Here is a 22512-nt window from a genome sequence, read left to right as displayed (position 1 = left end):
ACTTCTTGTTTAGTATTACTGAATGATAAAAGTTAATACTAAAAGGAGTATCTGTATTTTATTGTAAAATTATTAAATGTAATTATTTTTGTTCAAACATGAGAATTCCAAGTTAAGCTATTGACATGGCTTGTATTTCCAAATAAAGTTATGTCCCTTATAAGCAGGCAAGGTACATAATGCTATCAAATACATGCTGGCAAAGTGTTTTATTTTATCTTAAATCATGCATAACCTGAATAAGAAGTTAACTCAGTGTTTCTAATGTTTGGACCCTTCAGTAAGCAACGTAAAAATAATTCTTTTTCATTCCTCTTGGTGGCAGACTTAGCTTCAGGTTTTCCAGTGTGTTGAACATGAAATTCTGAGACAGAATTGCTTTTGTGTTTCTTCATGTATTAGTTTCCATTCTGAATACACCGTGTTTATCTAAATCTGAACAAACCTAGTGGGACTTTCAAGATTGTATATATAAAACTTCTGAAAAGGTTTAGACTATGTTTACCTATAACATATAATTGAAATTACTGAGTCCTTTTAATAGGGTTAGATAAAAGCAAGTATTCTTAAAGAAGGAGGTAACTTGCAAACGTTTGTCAATAATTAAAGGCTCTTCTTCACATATGCTTTGGATCAGTTCAAATGAATTAAATGAGCTCATCTGATTCAAGATGAAAACAACAGAACAATTGTCTATGTACTATATTTGTGACAGGACCATGTGGAACCTAATCAATCTAGGAAGCATTGCCTTTTTGTTAAATCAACTTTATTTCCCTTACTGATAACATCACATAGTTGATGATTCAAAAAGGCAGCATTCATTTTTCTGTTCTTTCTTGGGTAAGATTAATAATAAGAAGCAGCAGATTGGGGAAATGACAGCTATAAATAAGCATAAAACAGTAAAACATTGTTGGAAATAAGGCTTTCGTTGGAAAGTTTTAGATTCCTAAAGCATTGCTTTTGGCCCTGAAATCAAAATCACTATATCCCATGGAAAGCAAATTTCTAGATGCTTAAAGGCTGTTTGCTTTGGGGAGGAGGAATGCATCTTCTCACTGAGTAAATATATGTCAGAGTAAAATATTTGCATATGACCTACAGTGGCAACCCTCCCCCCATGCAGAAATACAGATCTATTTCTGAAATTCCTACATTTTACATAGGGTTGCCCCTATGAAAATATTGTTCTTGCTGATACTGCAGATCCAGAGCTCTTTCAGAAACAGTAAAAAAAAAGTTACCTTTTTTGAGGCTTCTCAAGATTTATCAGCAGGTAAGAAAAAGTGCTCTCTTCCAGAGAACAGTTGGAGTGATTTACAAGGGGGGTGATTTTAATCCAGATTGCTGTGAAACATATAGTGGACAGCTCAATGAAATAGGCTATATTGATTCAACTATACCCTCCCAGCGGGGACAGATTTGATTTTGCAACAGAAGGTTACTATACTATACTTGATGGTAAAGCATTCGGGTTTGGTGATAGTAAATGCTCTCCTGTATGAAAGAGGGAGAATGTTATGTACTGTACATATTAGCAAAAGGCCTGTTTCAAAGGCCAGTGTTACACTAGTGAAAAATTTCTCTCCTGCCCTGTGAAATCTAGATGGAGGATTGATTGATTGATTGATTGATTGATTGATTGATTTTCTATCCTGCCTTTATTATTTTTATAAATAACTCGACGCAAACATACCAAATATTCCTTCTTCCTCCTATTTTCCCCACAACAACAACCCGGTGAGGTGAGTTGGGCTGAGAGAGAGTGACTGGCCCAAGGTCACCCTTTGCCTAAGGTGGGACTAGAACTCACAGCCTCCTGGTTTTGCTTGACTTCTTATAAAGCCCTCTCAGACCTTAGTGTTACCAAATACTGAGCTGAACATCTAAAATAGGCCAAATCTAATGCTGTTTCTTTTTCCCATTGGGAATCACACTTGTCAATGAGGATTAACTCAGTTTAACTAAACAGCAGTGTAAGTATAATTTTATGAAAGAAATCTAATATTTTATATAAAAAGACCTATACAGTGAGGAAAAAAAGGATCTGTTTAAAAACATTCTTAATATTTAAGTGAAACCTATATAGGCATTGCTCTTAGTATCAACCTTGATATAAAATAGGTTTTACAACATTTATACTTCCTCACAAATGTAAGGCTGTTTTCATCCACCTCTTAATATCCTTTTTCAGTTAGATTGTACATTTTAAAATGTTCTTATCCACAAATCTAGATGTTTTCCTGGAAATAGTAATCCTGGGTATTTAATAGCCTCTGGACAAAACCCTTTTTTTTTCTTTTTCTTACACTCCTCAGAACTTGTTTGCCAGTTGGTATAATATTTGACATACCACAGTTTACCATAAGCTCAGAATATTGTACCACTTTAAAAAATTCAGGTTAAAATTGTTGATAATCATTAAAATAAAACTTGAAAATATCATTGGCTTATTACAAGAGAGAGAGAGAGAGATTATAATATTCTCTTATTACAACGTTCTCTATTCAAATTAGTGAAACAAATTCCTTTGACTTCATGAAATTATCTTATTAGGCATGTCAGGAGATCCAATTCCAAATAAAAAAGTAGAGGAGACAAGGAACATCCTTGGCAAGTTTCACATTGCATTTTAATTGCTAGTGAAGTCCCATTGATAATCTAATCGGTAATTACACAAACAGAGGAATTAAGATAATAAATTCTAATCCAAGAAATAAATTCTGTATTTATTAAAACATAATCTAAATTTCCTCAACACTTAAAGCAAAAACTTGATTTGATCCATATCACAAGCTTTTTCTACATCTGCAAGTAGCCTTGCAGATTCACTTACATCAACAGGCAAGGCTCTTATATCAACCCTAATTCTTTTATTATATGAAGGTTGATGTACTTTCGTGAAACCAGATTATGCAAAATGAATTATTGTAATATCTTCCATAAACTTATCAATGTAGCTGTTAAAATCTTAGCATTACCATTTAACAAATATTAGACCATACATTAATCCTTTCAACAAACAGCATTCTCAGTACCATTATACTTCTTATCATAGACCTTTTGCATTTCCTTCAGTTTGACTTTCCTGTTTCTCTCTGTTATACCATGTTATACCCTGTCTACCATCTGCAGTGAAGAAAGTCTTCCCAGCCCTACAAATTGGTATTTTTCACTCTCAGAATCATTAAAGTCTGCTGTTTAGGGACTGACTGGGTTCTGAATTGTAAGACTGCCCTACCAAGTTTGATTTTCTTCCTCCAATGAAAGTTGCAAAAAAGGCGTCAACTACTCATGCATAAATTTAGGAGGTACTATATATTTTACTGCCAAAAGAAGGAAAGTGTATCTAACTGAATTCTTTCAGGTGTTTTATTCTAGCTACTGTATGTTATTGTCCCTAAATGAGAAGAAAGGCCTCTGCTTTGTATGGGAATTTAAGAGATATTAATTTATACCTTGTCACAGCTAACTTTTATATAGTGGCATTTTCATCTAAATTACTCTGTTGCACCAGTGCCAGTGTTTTCATTGATTGATTTCATAGATACTTATTTTCATGTTACTAGAAGCAGATGTATGGAAAGTATCTTCACTTGATACTTTTGGATAATACACTTGGATAATATATTTATTAGTTTAGGTTCTGCCCTTTGACCTAGCTATGCTATGGCAGCAGTCATAGGTAGCTGAGATTCAAAGGTATTGCTGTGTATCTATACTGATGTGTGTGCGTACTGATGCCCTCTTCTGAAAACCAACTTTTGAGGCATGTGCAAAACAAACGTATAGGTCAGCATCAAAAATTACAATTATCTTCATCTCTCCAACTCTAGTCCAACATCCTAATCACCGCACTGCACTAGTTCCCCACAACTTTTCATGTTTCTTTGCCATGCAAATACAGAAAACTACAGAAACAATCATGAGTTTCATTTGATTACAGCCTTTTTTTGAATAGATTTCTTTATAGGAAAATGTTCTCAGCCATTTTTTTTTTCTGCAATGGTTCATCCAGGATTCTGACCAGGAGTGTAACTGAGCGGGACCATTTTGGTTTGTGTGAATCAGCTGTTAAATTTTTTCTATATACTAAGCAGAGAAAGACAGCCATTCTGCATCATTCAAGTTCCATAAGCAGGAACTAATTTTGTCCATGCTCTTCATAAAGAACAGGGCAACTTTCTTTTTGGCCTTCAGCAGGATATGCAGTTAGAGGAGCAAAGGGGCAGTAACACAGCCCTGGTGAAGGGATTTGGCTAAAAGCACCAGAGACCAAGCATGAGACAAGGTGCCATTCCCACTACCTGGACAATCCGAGTGGGAGGAGGGTAGAACCCATCAGTGTGGGAAGACATCTGAGCACACTGGATTTGCTAGTCCCAGCTGGTTGTTGCCAAATTTAGATATTACCCCTGGTCCTGATCTTAGTCCATCATGTTGCTGATACACTTGAACTCTACTTCACTGTACATAACCGTTAGGATATATGAAGCTTTGATATGAATCTTCAATTCAAAGGTGATTTGATTGATTTATTCTGAATCACGTTGCTCAATCAAATATATGAATTTGATGATTGACCAACTTTTCAGTAGGTGACAATATTTTTATTGAATTGACAGTTTGTATCAAATTGACTCAATTCAGCTACTTAGATTAATGATTCAACTAAGCTTGACTGATAGAATAAAACAATTCCAACTGAATCAACAATTAGAACTGAATATTGAGTGATTTTCATATTACTAATAATTACACATTATCTGATGTTACACAAAACAGTGGGTGTCTCTTCTGTACTTCCAGCCAAGCAACAATGCTCTGTAAATAGGACTCCATGACAGTTGCCATTTATCCCATCTTTGAATATGGAGCACTTAGGTATTGAAATAATTGAAATAAGGTATCATTGCATTAACACCTAGGTGTTCCATATTCAGAGTTGAGATAAATGACAACTGTCATAGAATCGTACTTACAGTGCTAGTTTTGTTTTGTACTAAGTGCTGTTTCTAGATGGCCTAGATTGTAAATTGATCCCATTTACAGTGCAGCCTACCAATAATCAGAACATGGATAGCCATGCCTTGTCTACATTTATGAGATGATGCAAGTGAAATCTCATTCTTAGTTGGTGAAAACCCATGTAGAAACTGAACCCATCCACCCCCATCCTGAAGCTCTGAACTTGATCCTTAGAGTGTGATCTATAGCTAAAGCCAGCTGAACTTCACCTCACAGGACAATTGAACTACCCACTAATTATATCTTATCAGAACTGTGTTTCCTCAGTTGTAGGTGATTTGGGAGATTATTACTTGTCTTCTTAGGTCTTTGAATTCTATAAATATCAGACTGTGAAGTTATAAAATGTGTTACTGTTTTCCTATTGGAATAAGCCAGAAATAAGATCAGTGTATGAAGGACATGGAGTCAATATATAATACACTGGGAATTCAGTGTCATTGACTTGAAACTAAAATGTTCATATTGATTCTTCCCGACTTAATTGTTGATGTAATGTATAAAGTAGTCATTTGTTACAATTTCACAGTTGGTATTATTTTGTTGTTGGAAATTGACCATTAGGGATTTTCTGGGTTCTGTTGTTTGCTAAGAATTGAGAATGATTTCTTTTTCATTGTTACATGAGGTATTCTTCTTTTCCCTTAGTTTATTCCAGCAGCATTTCCCAATTAAAAGGGCAACATCATGCAACAGTTGCATCATTTCATTTCTTATTTTGTGAAGCACACACTATTTTTGATGCAAACGTTAATTAGAATTAGAGGCCCTGTTTCAGAAAAAGCTTTCATGCTACTGAATATTTTATTATTACATAAAGAGAGGAAAACAGTGTAGCTGACAGAGTTCAAAAATAATTCAACAATGTAACAGTTTCATATAAACCTCTTAATTATTTGTCCTTCCACTAGAAAGAATAGCATGCAATTAATGAGGACATTGTTTTTGCGGTTCTGATGTTTCATACAGAAAGCCTAATTTAAATGCTAAACTGGAATGCAAAGAAAACCTAGAAGCTCAGAACAATGAAGAGGATGTGCAGGAAAGTGTCTAAACTTGTAATGCAAGTACTTAAAACCCAGTCCATTTGTCCTATAAAACTGTTCTTAATAAATCTTTCACAAGACTTTTTAAGATATTTGAATTGGGTTTACCTGGGAATTTTACCAAAATAATGTGTTAAATGTTGATGTTGCTTAGCTGCCTACCACACTACACAGCTTCTTATTTAAATATCTCTTTTTGTTTTTAAAATGAAAGAGATTTTAAGCTCTACAGTACCTGAAACCTTGTTCTCCTCTACATAATTAAAGGCAGGAATTAATCTGTCATACACTAAAATGTTCCTGGTTAGGAACAACTCAGAATCCTTCTGAAGACAGATGGCAGGCTATCAAGTTACATATATAAATGTCAATAGTTTCAATGAAAATAGGAAAAAGGCATTTTTATAACCTTTCAATAAATTTAAAACAGATGAAAGAATATATTTAAATGAATATGCAGTGTAATTTTATTTTTTCAGTGCTTTGAAAATGAAAATTTATCAACATAAAGTATGATATTTAATCATAAGCAGAAGATCTCTCCTTCCTTCTTCCTGTTTCTGATTCTACAATACATCGTTTTAAATAGCAGTGGTTTGCTGTGCTTTTTTTTTCTATAACAGCATCAACACTAAAATTATGCTTCTGCAATTATGTAAACAATGGAAGTGCTTCCAGAATCAATCTCTCATTTGAAATTTTCATTTTGGTAATTGTTGAATGATTTGGAACCATAATAATCCAAAATTATTTTATATGTTTATAGATCAGTTATGAAAGTGGTAAAGGGTGTGGGTGGGATAAATTGTAAACCAATTTCTGTCGCTGTTGTCCTGTGCTTTTCTTATTGGTTGTTTTCCACTTTCTGAGTACCCAGCATCCAATTAAAATGATTGATTTGCTAGGCTGCAGACTGCTGAATGCTATTTAAATTTACAGAACTGTACTTTGAAGGGAAGGAAACAACCTGGTATGTTTGAACTACCTTACGTATTTATTTGTAAGCTCACTGACACAACACAGAAATTCTTACGTTGCTGTTTCCTTGGAGGCAAATTTTCTTCCTAAATTGCCAGTTTTCTCTGTTGCTTCATAAAACAGTAGATTTGAAACATTTGGCAACAACAGCTTGTCAAAAATATTTGGTTACCTTGAATTCATCCTAGCTAGTCACAGTGTGAAGAAGCTGCTTAAATCTGAGCCACCAGGGAATATGTTTGAAAAGGTTCCAGTGAAGAATGGCATGTGGGTGATACTTGCCTTTGACCCTTAGAAATTATTAGAACAAACCTGTAGGTAATTAGTTGTAGTGGTTTTGGTGGAAATGGGACTATTACTGCCAATAGCGATTTGCTTAAATTTTGCTCACCAGTAGGCTTTATTCATTAACCAGGTCATATCTGCAGATATTTTATCAGGGTTAATCTAAATGGAATTGGGTGAATTCAGAACTCACCAAAATTTGAGTACTGATTTGAGAACTTGGGAATTCAAGTAGAGCAAAATGAACTTTTAAAGAATTATTAATTTGTGTTAGCCTTCAGAAGCAATATGCATTAGATACAATCTACAGCCATGAGAAGATTAAAGATTCACTAAGCTAAAATGGGAATGCAAATGTAGTTTCTCAGATTATTTATCCCTGTCTAAAAATTTCTGAAAACAAGTAATATGATTCATGATACTAAAAAATATAGTGCTATAAAATGATCGCACACATTATTTTCAGTGGTATGGTCAGTTGGTGAGTGGGCTAGAAAATCAAATTGCTGCTTACAAGACTGATAGTGCCTGCATACCAGAAATGAGGGGACCTCTATATGTAGAAAATTAGACCCTGAGAAAGAATTCTAGCCAAATCTTCATCTGACATGTTAGTTTTGCATGAATAGGAATAATGCTTCATATCATCTTCAGCAGACACAGGTTTTCAGTCTCCACTTAACCTTATTTGTAGATGGAGAAAGTAGAAATCAACTTGGAAGAATGAATGGCATTCAAGAGAGGTGTGTCATACTTGCTGATGATCAACAGTTTCATCAGTAATGCATTTGTGACCAAATTTCTTAATTGATCAATGGGTGATTTTAAAACATAAATGCAAATATTATAATTCCAAATTATGGCAAAGTTTAAATAAAATGTCTAAAGTATAAATTGGCATGATGTTATAAGAGAATTTGTATTTATTTATGACAAAATATGACAGAGTTTGAATTATACATTAAAAGAGATGAAGTAGGGTTCCTGTATATAAAAATGAACAGCATCAATTTTGGGGTTCAGTACTAATGCCACTTGACTCTTGCTTAGTTTCCAGTGAAGATAATGAAATTGATTTTGCTTTGTCAACCATTAATGTTACATATTAAAACCAAAATGTGTAGATACTTCTTTTCCATTAAGCCCAGTTAAATTAACTGTGACTAACTTCTGAGTAGGTGTTTATCAAACTGCTGAAAATGACTGGATACATCTGATTTCCAATTCTTTTTGTGGCTTCATTTCACCTACTTTGATTATTGTAAGAATATTACAGTAACATGTTTGTCTTAAATTATATTCTTGTGTTGCTTTTTCCAGGTACATGAATGCTATAACCAGAGATAAGACTTGGAGTGTGTAAAGTTGCATTCCCCACCCCACCCCCCATAAAAATGTGGAATGAAAGAAGAAATTTTCCTATAGGATTTGTTAGCTACTGTGGTTTTCCCATGAATTGTTTTTCTACTTGACATCATACTGCTATGGAAAATGTAGCAAAAATGCAGTTATAGTTTACTACTCTCTAATATTTAACTTTGACAACAGAGCAGATTTTGCTTTGGCTTGTCCAACCTTGTGCTCCTTAGTCAGCATGATGAAATCCAAGACAACTGGCACCAGACTGGAGAAAGTTGTTCACTGAAGCATTAACAGTTATGATTTAAAAAACAAAATGAAATATATTTTTTAACTGAAACGTAACAAGATGGTGAATATAAGGCAGGACATTATTGGACGCTATATTTGTGACAAGTAGCTAGGATTTTTTATTACTATTATTTTAAGTTAATAAATGCTGCAGACAATTTGGAAAGAATTCAGAGGAGTCATTAAAGGCCTATTGTCACTGAAAAATATACCATACTTACCATAGAAGAAAAATTACGGTACTTTCCAATAGGTGAATCCAGTGTTATAAACAAGGCAGTAATTATTGCAGTATAATGGACAAGATTAGACATGGTTATTCAGTTGGTATTATAGACAGCTATTTTTCAAGTTTGTTCAAAAGTAGTTCTAAGACATAGTAGTCAGGTTGAAGAATTAGGGCAGATATTCAGAAGGTCAGTTACTCACAGCAATGTCAGTAGGCAGCCCAAGGTTCATTTATGTAATTTGAACCAAAATCCATCTTTATTGAGGTTATTAATCAGCATCAAATTCAAACGGGATTGATCTGTAGAATTTGTTTTCAAATGGAGAGCCAAAACCTGTTGGAGAGTCAAAGCCAGACTGACTATGTGGCTAGAATTAGCATAGGAAGATCAGAGAGCTGTAGCAAGGCATAATTTCCAATGATCAGGAGCCCAAGTTCTCAGACTTTGGAGTGGCTCTTACACAGTTTCTACTCATGGGTAAGCTCTTATTCCTGAATAAATCTTCAATGACAAGAACCTGTGTTTGTCTAAGCTAGCTTTAGTTCACCAAATCCATTTTCTGGGTTTGAATTCTCTGCTTCCTATACTCTCTGGATTTGATCAGTAATTTAGCTCATCATTTAGTCCCAGAGGAATATTTCTCTGTATCCTAGAGGGAGCAGATCTAAGGGAATCTTCCATAAAGAGACCAAGCTTTCAAGCAGTAACACCCTGCTCCCTCTAAACCAGCTGTAGATCTGCTTTGAAGAGGAGATCAATGAGAATGGCACTGATTTCAGTACTATATCTTTGTGTGAGTTGTATCAGGGATAAGTCCTACTGATTTTAGTGGAACTTATTTTAAAATTTATTTCTTTCAGCTTTTTAATATATAATATAAAATAAAAGCTTCCAAGCATATACAGTGGTGCTTAAAAGTTGGTGATCCCTTTTGAATTTTTGATATTTTTGCATAAATATGATCTAAAATGTGATCTGTTCTCCACATAAGTTCTAAAATGAGATAAAGAGAACCCAATTAAATGAGTCAAAAACATGTCATATATATGCAGAAATATTGAAAATTCAAAAGGGTTGACAAACTTTTAAGCACCACTGTATTTTCTTTTATCACTTTTTTGAGGCACTGCTTCTATGTTACTGAACGGAAATGCAAGGGAGATGTGGGCCCTGAGGGTATTCTTATAAATTGGATTCACTATTCACATAACTCTTCATACATATTTCTTTGTGCAAATGTTATCATAAAGTCCAAAATAAAAGCTTCCTAATGGATTGTGGTGCTGGAAAAAATTGTTGAGAATACCTTGGACTACAAGACGAACAAATAATACTAGATGAAATAAAAGCAAAGTATTCTCTGAAAGCATGAATACTGGAGCTAAAGCTTAAGTATTTTGGACATGTAATGTGAAAGCAAGAGTGATTGAAGATGACCCTGATGCTTGTAAAAATCAACATCGGTTGAAAGAGCTTGACAGAAAACAAGGTGGTTAAAAACTATCACTGATGAAACAAACATGAGCTTCTGAGAACCCAAGCGGTTACTCAGATATGAAACTAGATTATTGATGCTTGTTCAGTCATGAAAAATCAGAGGTAACCGAACAAATGAGCCAGAAGTGTGTGTGTGTGTGTGTGTGTGTAAATGTATATGTGTAAGCCTGTGACTTAACTGATTGGCCTATATCAGCAATAGTGTGCTTGGTACTGACTGGTATTCATGTTCTTAATATTTGGTCCTTTAGTTTAATTTCAAAGAAAAGAGATTTTGAGGAGATTGCTTGAGCCAGAAGTAAGCTTTGCAAATGGGTTTGTTGTTGTTAAATTTTATGTGATCTGTTCTATTATCATGATCAGTACAACTAACAAGTACTGCAGTTCAAGAAAGCAGATATACTGAATCATAAAAATAAAGTTCACAAGACTTCATTATTTGTTTTTAAAATAATGTATACCTCTTTTTGCTGCCAATTAATGATTTTAAACAGACACAGCCTAGATGATAACAGTTCAGCTATAGAAATAATCTGCTGCAATTTGCCATGAGTGCTTTTGCCCAAGTTCCTTTCATTTCATTAAGCCTTGCATAGGAGAACTTTATAGGGCTGTGCCCTTTGTTCCTTTAGGCTCCCAAAGGGCTCAAAGCCAGGGAACTCTCACTTTAGAAACAAAAGTGAAGTTCTTAGTCCATTTATGCAATGTGGCTTCAGCCTCCTCCTCTTGAAAAATACTCTGGAATCTTTTTATGGACACATGGCTTTAATGAAAAAAGGCAGCAAGATTAACAGTTAGAATTTATTAATCTTTAAAAATGCTGCACTCTGCCTTTCATGCCAAGATTCATGAGTCATTTTATTGTAGCATATGTCAACAGAGATGTAGCCCCATCTGCTGCTCCAGAGCTGTTTCAGACACTAGGCACACAGCACAATGCTTACCTCTCAATAATTACAGGTGTGCTGTGAGAAAAACGCAATGCATTAATCAGTCCAGTAATTATGGAAAAGGTGGGTCTTTTGTTCTGCCTTCAGAACAGGAGTTTACCAGCCACTTCATGACTCCAGCCTCCATCTGCTCATTCTTTTAGAATATTTGCATTGACTGATACTGCCTTTAAAATGTAACATGGGAAGTGATTAAAACCAGTTTGAACATTAACTGAAGTGATGCTTCAACAGGGAAATGTTGTGTGTTGTGATGCTAACATTTATTTACCTTTTAGTCAATATTTGTGAAAAATCTGTTTCATGCTGACTATCAGTGCATAAAACTGTAAAGTTTTAGTTATACAGAGCAGCAGTTTTGATTTAATATTTCCTGAATATCAGGCTTGTTAGAGAAAAAAAGCACGAAGCTGTAGGGCTTTTACAAATCCACAGTGGAAGCATAACAGAGCAGGAGGAGTAATGGAGGGAACTGTTATTTTAATTTTTTATTTGATTTAAATTATTTTCATGTGAAGGTTTAACTGTGGGGTTAACCTCCTCTCTACTATGCTGTCTAATTTTTGTCTAATATATTGTTATTTTCTTTCACCTATAGAATAAGAGGAGGTAGCACTCCTTTTCCATTTCAAGTAGTTCCTTCTGTCAGGAACTTGCCTTGAGGATGGTTATAGCAGAAAGGCAGAACAAGTGGAAGAAAATTCTTGTACAGCCAGATTATTAGATTATTTCTAATAAACACTCTTGTTGAGGCAGGATCTGATCAGCTTTCTATGCAACAAGCCCGAAAAGTAAAATTTAGTGCAACACACCAAGACATAATATTCTGATTGTGAGAAAAGCAGGCAGAGTCGGAAAAGCCATATGCATTTCTGCATTTCCATTTATATGTCATAACCCATGTCACAAGTCATCTATAGCTCTACATTTGTGACAGAAGCTGGAAGTAACACTGCTTTTCAGGTTTTAGACACAGAAGGAGAGTTGTGTTAGTCTGTGGTGGCAAAAAATAGGCGGAGTCTGGTAGCACCTTTTCTTACTAACTAATTTTATTAAGAGGCGTACCCTTTTGTGAGCTGGAGCTCATGCCATCAGAGGCATAGACGGCACCTATGCCTCTGATGAACTGAACTCTAGGCCTCTGATGATATGAGCTGTAGTTCAAAGCTTTTGCTTTTTATTAAAATTGGTTAGACAGAAAAGGTGCTACCAGACTCCCCTTGACTTTTTGCCTTTCAGGTTGCATTTTTTAAAAGGGTCAGCTGAAGGCAAGAATATGGGCTGCTCTGAAGCGATCCTTATGGCTCTTACAACCTACAATGAATGTATTTCACTGCTGGAGTCCATATTTTAAATGTGGTGTCTGTTCACTGCCACATCATGTTACTATTTTGGTTGTTGCTTAATTAGTACACATATAACTTTATATAACTTTTGAGGACTACAGATTTAAAATTTGGCAAAAAGTTTATTTACAATTGTAGTTTTGTAGACAAGGATGGGGGAGCTGTTATGGATTTCCTGCCTACAAATTTCCTCGACCAGGCTGAGTTAGGACAACATAAGAAAAATATTGCCAACTAGGGTTGTCTCTTCCCCATGTTAGTGCATTTCTTGCACCTCTAAACATGAGTGGAATGTTCATAAACATAGGTGCCTATTTGTTGAGGTTTATATTGGTGATATTTCCTCAGACAATATATTATTTTGAAAGGAGCGTGTGCATGTGCATGCATGTGTGTATTTTAAAATTCATATATGAATATTGGGAGTATCACTCTTAATATTGACATGTATTTACTTCAGAGTCAGCATTATGTCTGTATTGTTTATATTTCCCATGACCAATTCCAGAATGAAGAGTCTCCCACCTCCCCATCCCCACCCCCACTCTGCACATAATAGCCAGTTGCATCAAAAAGTTCAGTTTCCTGCAGTACATTTGTCCTCATGGACCAGAGCATCTTCCTCCTATGGTCTATTGCATAAGAACAGGATACTGATTTTCATATCAAATGAAAGAACTCTTGGCTTATTCACACATTTCATTTTTCCCCCCTTTTCAGGATGTTTTAAACACTATCATAAAACACTGCTCCCCATTCTTTTTCTTCTTGGGCTTACCTGGCTTTACACTGCTAATAAGAGACTTCATAGCAGCTGCAACCAGAGTTTTGAGTACCAACATGTTGGAGGTAAGTATGTCAATGTTGAGTTGTCTTGTTCCTGCAAAAGTGTACAATCGTTAGCAATGTGCAGATTTCCCTACTCTTATCCAGTATTGACTCATTAGTGCAGTGTGGCATTGGAGCAGATTGATGTATGATTTTTTTCAAATAACTTACCAAATGTCTCAAAATTTAGCGGTATATTTTTCATTAGGATATCTGCTCTGATTGACAGTATGAAGTGATATCTTGTTAAGTATTTCTCATTCCCAATTACACTAGTCAGCCAAGCCAGAACTCACATTGCTGAAGTAGGATATTTTTATTAGATAATGTTAAGTTGAATTTCACTGCTTCTGAATGCTAGGAAATGCAGTCTTGTTGAAAATGAATGTAAGCTGAGCTTTCTAGATTTCATTTGTTTTAGCTATGAAAATAAATGAAAATTCAGTTGATTGAGATCTGAATATTTTCTCATTTTTCATTCTTTCGTTTTTATGTTCATGTTTCAATTTTTCATCTCATCAGAAATGAATGACTTTTACATTGAGGAAGAAAGAAATTGTCAACAATAAAATGAGGGCAATTTGTACAGTCCATCTAACATTTGCAGGTCTAATCTTTTGTAGTAGCAGAAGAAAGCTTGGAAATATTATGCCGTTTTGATGAAAAATGCCATTAAAACATACTTTGTTTTTCCTTCCGGGGCTGGCTTATGCAGTTTAGTCAAACATATAAGGAATTCAGAAAGTGCAATTGAATTCAGAAGTTATTTTGTGGTAACAAATCTTTTTTTCTTCCCTAATACCTACATTTGCTCCCTGAATTGCTTCTCTGGGTAATCAGTTGCTTACCAGAACAGCATGAGCTACAGGTAGTCCTTGCTTAATGACCACAATTGGGATCAGAATTTCAGTTGCTAAGCAAGGCAGTAATTAAGCAAATCTGACCCGATTTTATTACCTTTTTTGCAGCGGGTGTTAAGCAAATCACTGTGGGCATTAAGCAAACCACATAGTTGTTAAGTGAATCACATGGTTTCCCCATTGATTTTGCTTGTCAGAAGCTGGCCGGGAAGGTCCAAAATGACAATCACGTGACCATGGGACACTGCGATGGTCATAAATGTAAACTGGTCATAAGTCTTTTTTTCAACACTGTAAGTCTGAACCATCACTAAATGAATGGTTGTTAAGTGAGGACTACCTATATGTAGCAAAGGTGTGTACTATGTGTCTGAGTAATATCAAAAATTGGCAGTGGAACTCAATTTAATGTCCCGCAGGTGCCTTCAAGAAGCCAGGCTTGAATATTCCAGCATGTAATTAGGGATTTGGTTAATTACTGAGGGGTTTTTTTTAACACAAACCAAGTTTTTACATCAGAACTTCTTCAGAGAAGCAGAAAGTTGATGTAGGAATGAAATGGAATCAAAACTGCACGTGGAAATTATGGATTCTTCCCTCTACGGTACATGGACTGTTATAGAAAATGTTCAAGGGAAAGGAATTTGTGGCCCCCAATCCCTCTCTTTGTGGCCTCTGGAAGCTCTTCAAGCCATACTATCAAATTTCTTGCCATTTTGAGAAGAATAACATATAAAAGCTTTAGTGTTAAGCTGTGGAGCAGGCTTAACAAAGGTTTAACAAACCAATGTAAACTCCCAAACTCTCCTTGAAAAATCCTTCCCAAAAAGTATAATCCCTAATTTAGTATAATTAGGCATGGTCCATCAGGAAGAGTTTACTTTTCATAGATAAAAGTTTACTTCCTTGATTATTATTTTAGTTCAAGTCTATAGCTGCAGTAGTGTGAAGCAGCGTGCATAAATTTATTCTTCATACTTACCTTGTGTCCTTTGCCCCCAAAACCAGTTAAATGTTACTGCTGCTTATTGTTGGGAGGTCCTTTTTGAGAATGATAATTGACGATGAGTCAGGATGTGGATTGGCCCAAATACTACTGTCCTAAAATGGCTTTTGGTATTACCAGAATCTACAATTTTTGTTAATTGACATGACTATAAACACATGCATTTGTTTTTTTATTTGTTATAGGCTCCCCGCTTAGAAGCAAATACTATTCTTGGATCTCTGATTTGCTTTCCTAATCTTTACCAAGACATCTCACTGTTACCATCTGTTGCTGAAGCAGAAATCACAACAGGAACCGCAGATGTCAAAGTAATTTTTTTTTCTTTGTGAGCTGATCTATATGATAACAGGCAGTAAGGCTCTCTTCCTGAAACTAGCAGTGCATTTAATATATACGTTAGGGATCTATGCAAATGCCACTTGTGCTCTTATTTTTAGGTGGCATAGAAAAGATAACTATTTTAAACTGATTTGTGGTGAGGTACAAAAAGGGAATCAGACCTAAGGAAAACTCGTTTACCATAAAAATGCACAGGTGATTAATAGTTCACCAGCAACCTAGAACCAGGGTAGTCACACCTTAAAAAGGATACTTTAGAGCTGGAGAACATGGAGGAAAGGAGAACCAAAATGATTAAAGGACTGAAGCAGCTCCCCTGTGAGGAAACACCAAAGAATTTGAGACTTTTTTGGAATGAAAGCAGGTTAAAAAAAAACATCCTAGAGATATATCAAATCATAAATAGTATGGAAAAAATATATAGAAAAATGTTTTTGCGTCTATCTCTCAGTGTTCAATTTTATCCACTGAAACTAATTGCATGAAATTACAGGATGAATAAAATAAAAATATTTATCAATATAATATATAGTTAAAACTATGGAATTCTCTGCCACCAGAAATGGTAATTACCACCTACTCTGTTTAAATGGTCTTAAACCCAGGCGAGACTCCCTGATGAAGGAAAAGATGGAGAAAATATGCATCTGTTCCTCCTTCCTCTTCTTCCAGACTTACTCTCTGCTTTCCTGTCATTTCATGTATTACCAGATTGATTAGGAAATCCTAGGGATAGGATGTGTTAAGTACATGAATTCACCAAGAGCTTGTAGTTCCCTTTTTTCTGCAATTGTCAATCCAAGTTATAGATAATCTCATTTTTTCTGAAGGAATTCTAAACCCAGTTTTATTTTCCAAAAGAACTGTTATCAAGCAAAATGTAGATTTCAGTGTTCTGTACAGAAAAATGGGCTGAGAGTGAGTGACTGGTCCAAAGTCACCAATTCCCCACAACCACAGCCCTGTGAGGTGGGTTGGGCCAAAAATGAGTGACTGGCCCAAGGTCACCCAGCCGGCTTTCATGCCTCAGGGAGGCCTAGAACTCAGTCTGCTGGTTTCTAGGCCAGCACCTTCATCCCTACACCAAACTGTCTCTCATGTTATATCCCCAACTCCTGCACTTTTGGGATAGCATGGTTCAGTTTGTTGTAGGCTCACCGCAGCAGTTCAGTACCGATGCTTTCCATCCTCTTTAATGCATTTTATAGCTACCTTTTTACTATGAGTGCTATAACAGTACAGCAGTTATAATTCTTCCCTTGCAAATAGAAGGTTGTTGGTTCAAAATCCAGCAGAAATGTTTGGATTTTTTAAATTAGGTTTTATTGCCCTACAAGTTATTTGGGGTATTTAGCAGCTGAGGGTGAAACCCTTCTAATCTCAGGTGACTGGAAAAATAATGAAACAGTGCGCCACTTGAGGGTGTGTGGGTTTGTTTTAAAAACAGAAAAATAGGAAGCTCGAAGAAAAGTAATTGAAAAAAACATTTCTGCCAGATTCTGACAAAAACAGCAACATTTTGTTTACAGTTACAACAATTGTGCTTTTTGAGTATATATGGAAAGTGCAAAGAAACTGGGGAGTCAGAAAGACATTTTTAAAAGCTGCTGTTGTGCCAGCATGTATGTAAATTTTGATAAAGTAGGACAAATCTGAGCTGAATAGTATTTCCTCCATTTTGTCATTATTTATTAAGTAGCACTTTTCAGAATTGGTGAGGAATACTCTTGTTGATTTATGTAGTGTCTCATTTGTTGATTTATGAAGTGCCCAATAATTAATCTTATTTACTTTGTCTATCCAAGTTTTATTATTTAATCTTAACTGAAAAATAAGCAAAATCTGCAATATGACTATCAGAAGAAAACATTTTATTTTTGTAATTTTTCTTGTTCTAGTTTTGCCTCATAAATATTCTTTTAAAGAATGCCACAGAGGAACCAAGTGAAGCTTCAAGGTAAAATCCTGTATGAAACAGAAAATATTAGAAAATACAGTGAAAGAATAGGTATTGGTGAAAGAATGATATTTCTGCCTGTCCAAGATAAAAATTATTTCAGCTTAAACTGAAGTACAGATATGTAAGAAAAAAAGCAAAGCCACAGAAGAGGGCAAAAAATAATTGTAACTTCACTGCCTTTACATGTGGAAGAAGGCCCTTCACATTGATGTGTACAAATATAAAAAATGAATACAGCTTAGGCAAAAGACCAAACATTGCTTTTATGAAAGAAACTTTAGTAGGGTTTGCATTTAGCACTAAAATGGGGGGGGGGGGAATGATTACCTTAAAGCAGTGACAATCTGAACCTTGTGCATCGTTGATTATTTATAATTCAGTTGAAGACACTACTAGTACTGAAAAATATAGAAGACTTTGTGGCTTACCAGATTAAACTTTTCTTTCTTAAGGTGTTTAGCCCTATGCTGTCTTGGGCTTTGGATATGTGAAGAACTTGTACACTGTACCAACCATCCTCAAGTAAAAGACGCAATAAATGTTTTTGGTGTGACACTAAAGGTACAAGTATAGCAAATTATTTTGACTGTACACAACTGTATGGGCTAACCTCAAACAAAGAGGATTCAGATGCTTAAAATATTTTATTAAGTTATGCAGAAGGTTCACTTGTTTTGGTCTATTACCCTATTTTTGAAAATTTCAGATAGAAATATTTGCCATGTATTTGAGACAGTGAGTTATTTATTTATAAATTATTTATTTCCCAAGGTGTACCCACGGTAAGCTTTTAGAGCAACAAGTCTTGTAATATCTAGACAAAGCTGTTATAATACAAGCTTTTGTAGAGTACCCATTTCATAAAACATAAAGGGCTGCATTGGAATGATGAACCTAGAATCTTATATAATTATTTGCTGAATTATAACCAAAAGAAATGTTCCATGTAATTGTATTGAAATAATACCCTGATTTCAATTTTTCTCATTTTGTACTTGTTATTTTCTGCATGAAAGTTTGCAGTAAGTTTGAAATTACTTAACTAAATTGGAAACAAAGCAAAAAAAAAAACTTTCTTACCATCTTTGAGAGAGAGATTTTTTTTTCTTAGAAAATAATTAATTTTAGAATGGGATTAGCGTAATATTCTGTAGGAGGGATGCATAGAATTGCAAACAACTGTTTTGAGAATTGTTAACCCCATCCCTTCTTAAGGGAAAACACATCAGCTGGCCTGAATCATGGAGGTAAGTCAAGGGAGGTTGATGAGATTGTAGCATCATTTACGTTGGACATTAAGTTATGTAAAATACAGGCCAGTTTAATGTTACCTCCAACTTGGGTATATGGATGATGGATAGATCCGACATTTGGGAATTTATGTAATTATAGAGACTGAGATAGAAAATTTTAGAAATAAAACAGTCTGCTTGCGATGCTGTTTGTCCTTTATTTCTTATTAATTTGTTTTTCATTTTTGCAGTTTTCTAACAAGCTGATTGCACAGGCAGCATGTGATATCTTTCAGTTATTGACATCTTACTGGGAAAAACTACAGAAATACAACATTTCTCTACCCCAAAAAATTATTGAAGTATGTTTCATTTCTAAAATATTTATATATGGCAATTAGCATTTGTTTATAATGGTTGCTTTTTAAGTGAAATGTAATGTCTTATTTGGAGCAGACACATTTTAATCCTCCTGTGCTAATGGAGTTGCTGTGCACTTCAATAGCTGTTTAAAATAATTATAAAATGTTTTTAGAAAACACAAACCACTTCACGTTCCATGTCCCACTCAATAGATATAGGGTTAGTAATTCTGTAGTGGTGTATTTGAACCGTCTCTCCCTCTGCTGCCAAAACCATCTGGCTGCAATTTACTACAAAGCATATGAGCTAATTAGTGTTTATTCTTTTCCACCCACAAAATAAGGTGCAGGAACCAATATTTTGCTGGTTCCATTTTTTTTAATGTGCCTTCTTCAGAAGTTGCAGTGGAGTTTTGTCATAGTTTCCTTTTTATCTCAATTTTTAAAACAGTATAAAGGATTACTGCATTAATTAGTTCTCTACCTGAAACCTCAGTTGGATTTTGATGGATCATATGGCTAGCCCTTTGCAGCAGTTAGTCATTTCTAGAAACAGTTCATTCTCATTTTAGTGGCAGTTGCATCTACTTAAAGGTTTTTGGAGTTGCAGTTCTGTTTGAGGAGTCTCAGTTGTACATTTTTTCATGACGATAAAGTGGTATTGCATCCAAATCCTTTCTGCCGAAAGTTAATTTGGTTTTTCATCACACCCAAGAAACTTTGCCTCCATCCTTCTAGATGGGAGTGAATTTAGTTCATTCTAAGGAACAGTGCTGGTATGTTGGATGTAGATCATGTTCTTCATTTCTATTTAAATATAATACCTGAATTTGGAAAGTTGGAAGACTTACTAGTTTCATACTCTGGCTTCTCTTCACATTGTATAAATCTTTGTCTAATTTCATTTAATAGGCAACTGTTAGAATAACATTTATATAAGTCCATCATTTGCAAACATTCCAAACATATCAAGGCATCAGAAATTAGTTGGCAGGGGAATCTATTCATTTCATTAGACAGGGATACCCTCTGCTGTCTTTAAGTCTGGCATTTCTATTTTAGCTACCCACATGTCCATTCACACAATCATTCATTATAAACATATCATCAGCTATCGCAGCTTCCATAGAAAGCTTCTGCAGGACATTCTAGGGCGTTAAGCTGCTGATTGCTGAAACTCGTCTTTGCAAATGTGAAGGAGTGCTGACTGCAAATCTTTTAATAAGAATTTTATTAAATTTCAAACAAACATAAAAGTTACAGAAAAATAAAAAACTACAAAAAAAAACTAAAAAGATGTGAAAACACAGAAGAATTTTTTTAAGAATTACAGAAAAAGATGACTTCCGACTTTTATCAGCAAGAATATACAACAATTTTCCATAATGAATCCCTTGCCCTATATTAAACCAAAGTCACATTATTTCTATAAAACATACCATTGGCACATTATAAAAATCACTAAATACAGTTGTTCCCTCCCCTTATATTAAAAAGAATATATATCTATATATCTATATCTATCTATCTATCTCCTAATCAACTTCCCCCCCCAAAGATAACATTTGATTATACTTAGTAATACAGCAGTTTTAACAATCTTAATCATGTCAGACCCAAAATCAAACATACTTTTGTTGTTGTTGTTATACCTTGATAATCTTAATTCAGATCATTAAAGGTAAATGAAGTCAGCCAAACCCTTAAAGCTATTCAGGTAAATATACTTAAACCCTTTTCCCACTTCAAAATAAACCAAAGCATTTACATATCTCCACATTACACACAGAGCTTTTTTCTTAAAGAAATCAGACAAAAACTCAAAACCTCTGACTTATCTTCAAGAGAACTCCCATACATATTAACCCCTTTTTTCCCAAGGCACTCCATCAAAAGATCCATTTCACTTATGGCTTGCAACTTGATCTGTCCCTTTAATTTCTTCAACTCCACTATCCAGTCTTCCTCCAGCTTCTCAGCAGAAGTCAAAGAGACATTCCTGACGCTGTTAAATTCCTCCATTTCATCCATGACATCCCCAACTAGATGAGACATTTTAAAGTTCGTATCTTCCACAATGTCCTGAATGCCTTGCATAAAGAGGTGATAAGAATCAGAAAGAATTTGCTTAAGGTCTTGATGGAAATCAGAGAAAGTCTGCTTGAATTCCTCTGTGTCTCACGGAGTAGATTATGGCACCCCCTAGGAGCTTAATCAGCAAAAGTCGAAGATACAAGAATGTTAGAAAGTTGTTTACATGAAGTGAGAGTGAATAGCAGACTGTTCTCAAGGGAAAGTGAACAGGAATCTGAAGGTTCAAATCAGCTGATTCAACATGTAGGAAAATAGTAGTTTCTTCAAATACAATACAAAAATAATAAGGAGGCAATTATTTACTTTCAAATCCTCCTTAATATTTGGATGAGAAACAAGTCAAAAAAAAATTTTTTTAATTAACCCCCAAAATAACAAGTGCCATGAAAGCCCGCTTCCCTATTTATATTTTTTTAAGTTCATGTACCCTAAGAAAGAATGTAGCCTTTCTTAGGGTACATGAACTTAAAAAAATATAAATAGGGTGATTTAGAAATAGGGTGGCTGGTCTTAGTGTCCCTTTAAGGCTACAGCACAGCTTGGAAATGGTGATGTCCCAGCCTCCCAGCAGCTCTTACCAGACTAGTGCAAATGCCGTTTGCAATCCTCTGGCTGCAAGTCACTGTTCCGGAGGACAGATGAGATGATTCCGAGTGTTTTCTTTGTCTGTGAAAACACTCCTGGGCTTCAGGAAAAGCTTGCCTGAGCCCCAAAAAACTGCCATGTTGTCAGTTCTGCCCGCAGAGCCTGTGGGCACAGCTATTCAGTCTGCCATGTCCCCACCGGAAGTCCCTGACTGCAAATCTCTGAAGAAA

At 35.1% G+C, this 22512-nt stretch overlaps 1 protein-coding gene across 1 annotated transcript in view; it reads left to right on the top strand.

Annotated features, from left to right (window-relative positions):
• RALGAPA2 (Ral GTPase activating protein catalytic subunit alpha 2) overlaps positions 1-22512 on the top strand; it is a 209898-nt gene that overhangs the window by 89592 nt on the left and 97794 nt on the right. Inside the window, exons 25-29 of the mRNA XM_063298698.1 lie at positions 13734-13862; positions 15893-16018; positions 17948-18006; positions 18462-18570; positions 19493-19603. Of these exons, the coding sequence (XP_063154768.1) occupies positions 13734-13862; positions 15893-16018; positions 17948-18006; positions 18462-18570; positions 19493-19603 (534 nt within the window). The remainder of the gene's footprint in view (positions 1-13733; positions 13863-15892; positions 16019-17947; positions 18007-18461; positions 18571-19492; positions 19604-22512) is intronic.

This window comes from Candoia aspera, chromosome 3 (genome assembly GCF_035149785.1).
Source record: "Candoia aspera isolate rCanAsp1 chromosome 3, rCanAsp1.hap2, whole genome shotgun sequence".
Classification (NCBI taxonomy): Eukaryota; Metazoa; Chordata; class Lepidosauria; order Squamata; family Boidae; genus Candoia; species Candoia aspera.
The sequence above is the reverse complement of the archived record's forward strand: the minus strand, read 5'-3'. Positions and strand labels throughout refer to the sequence as shown.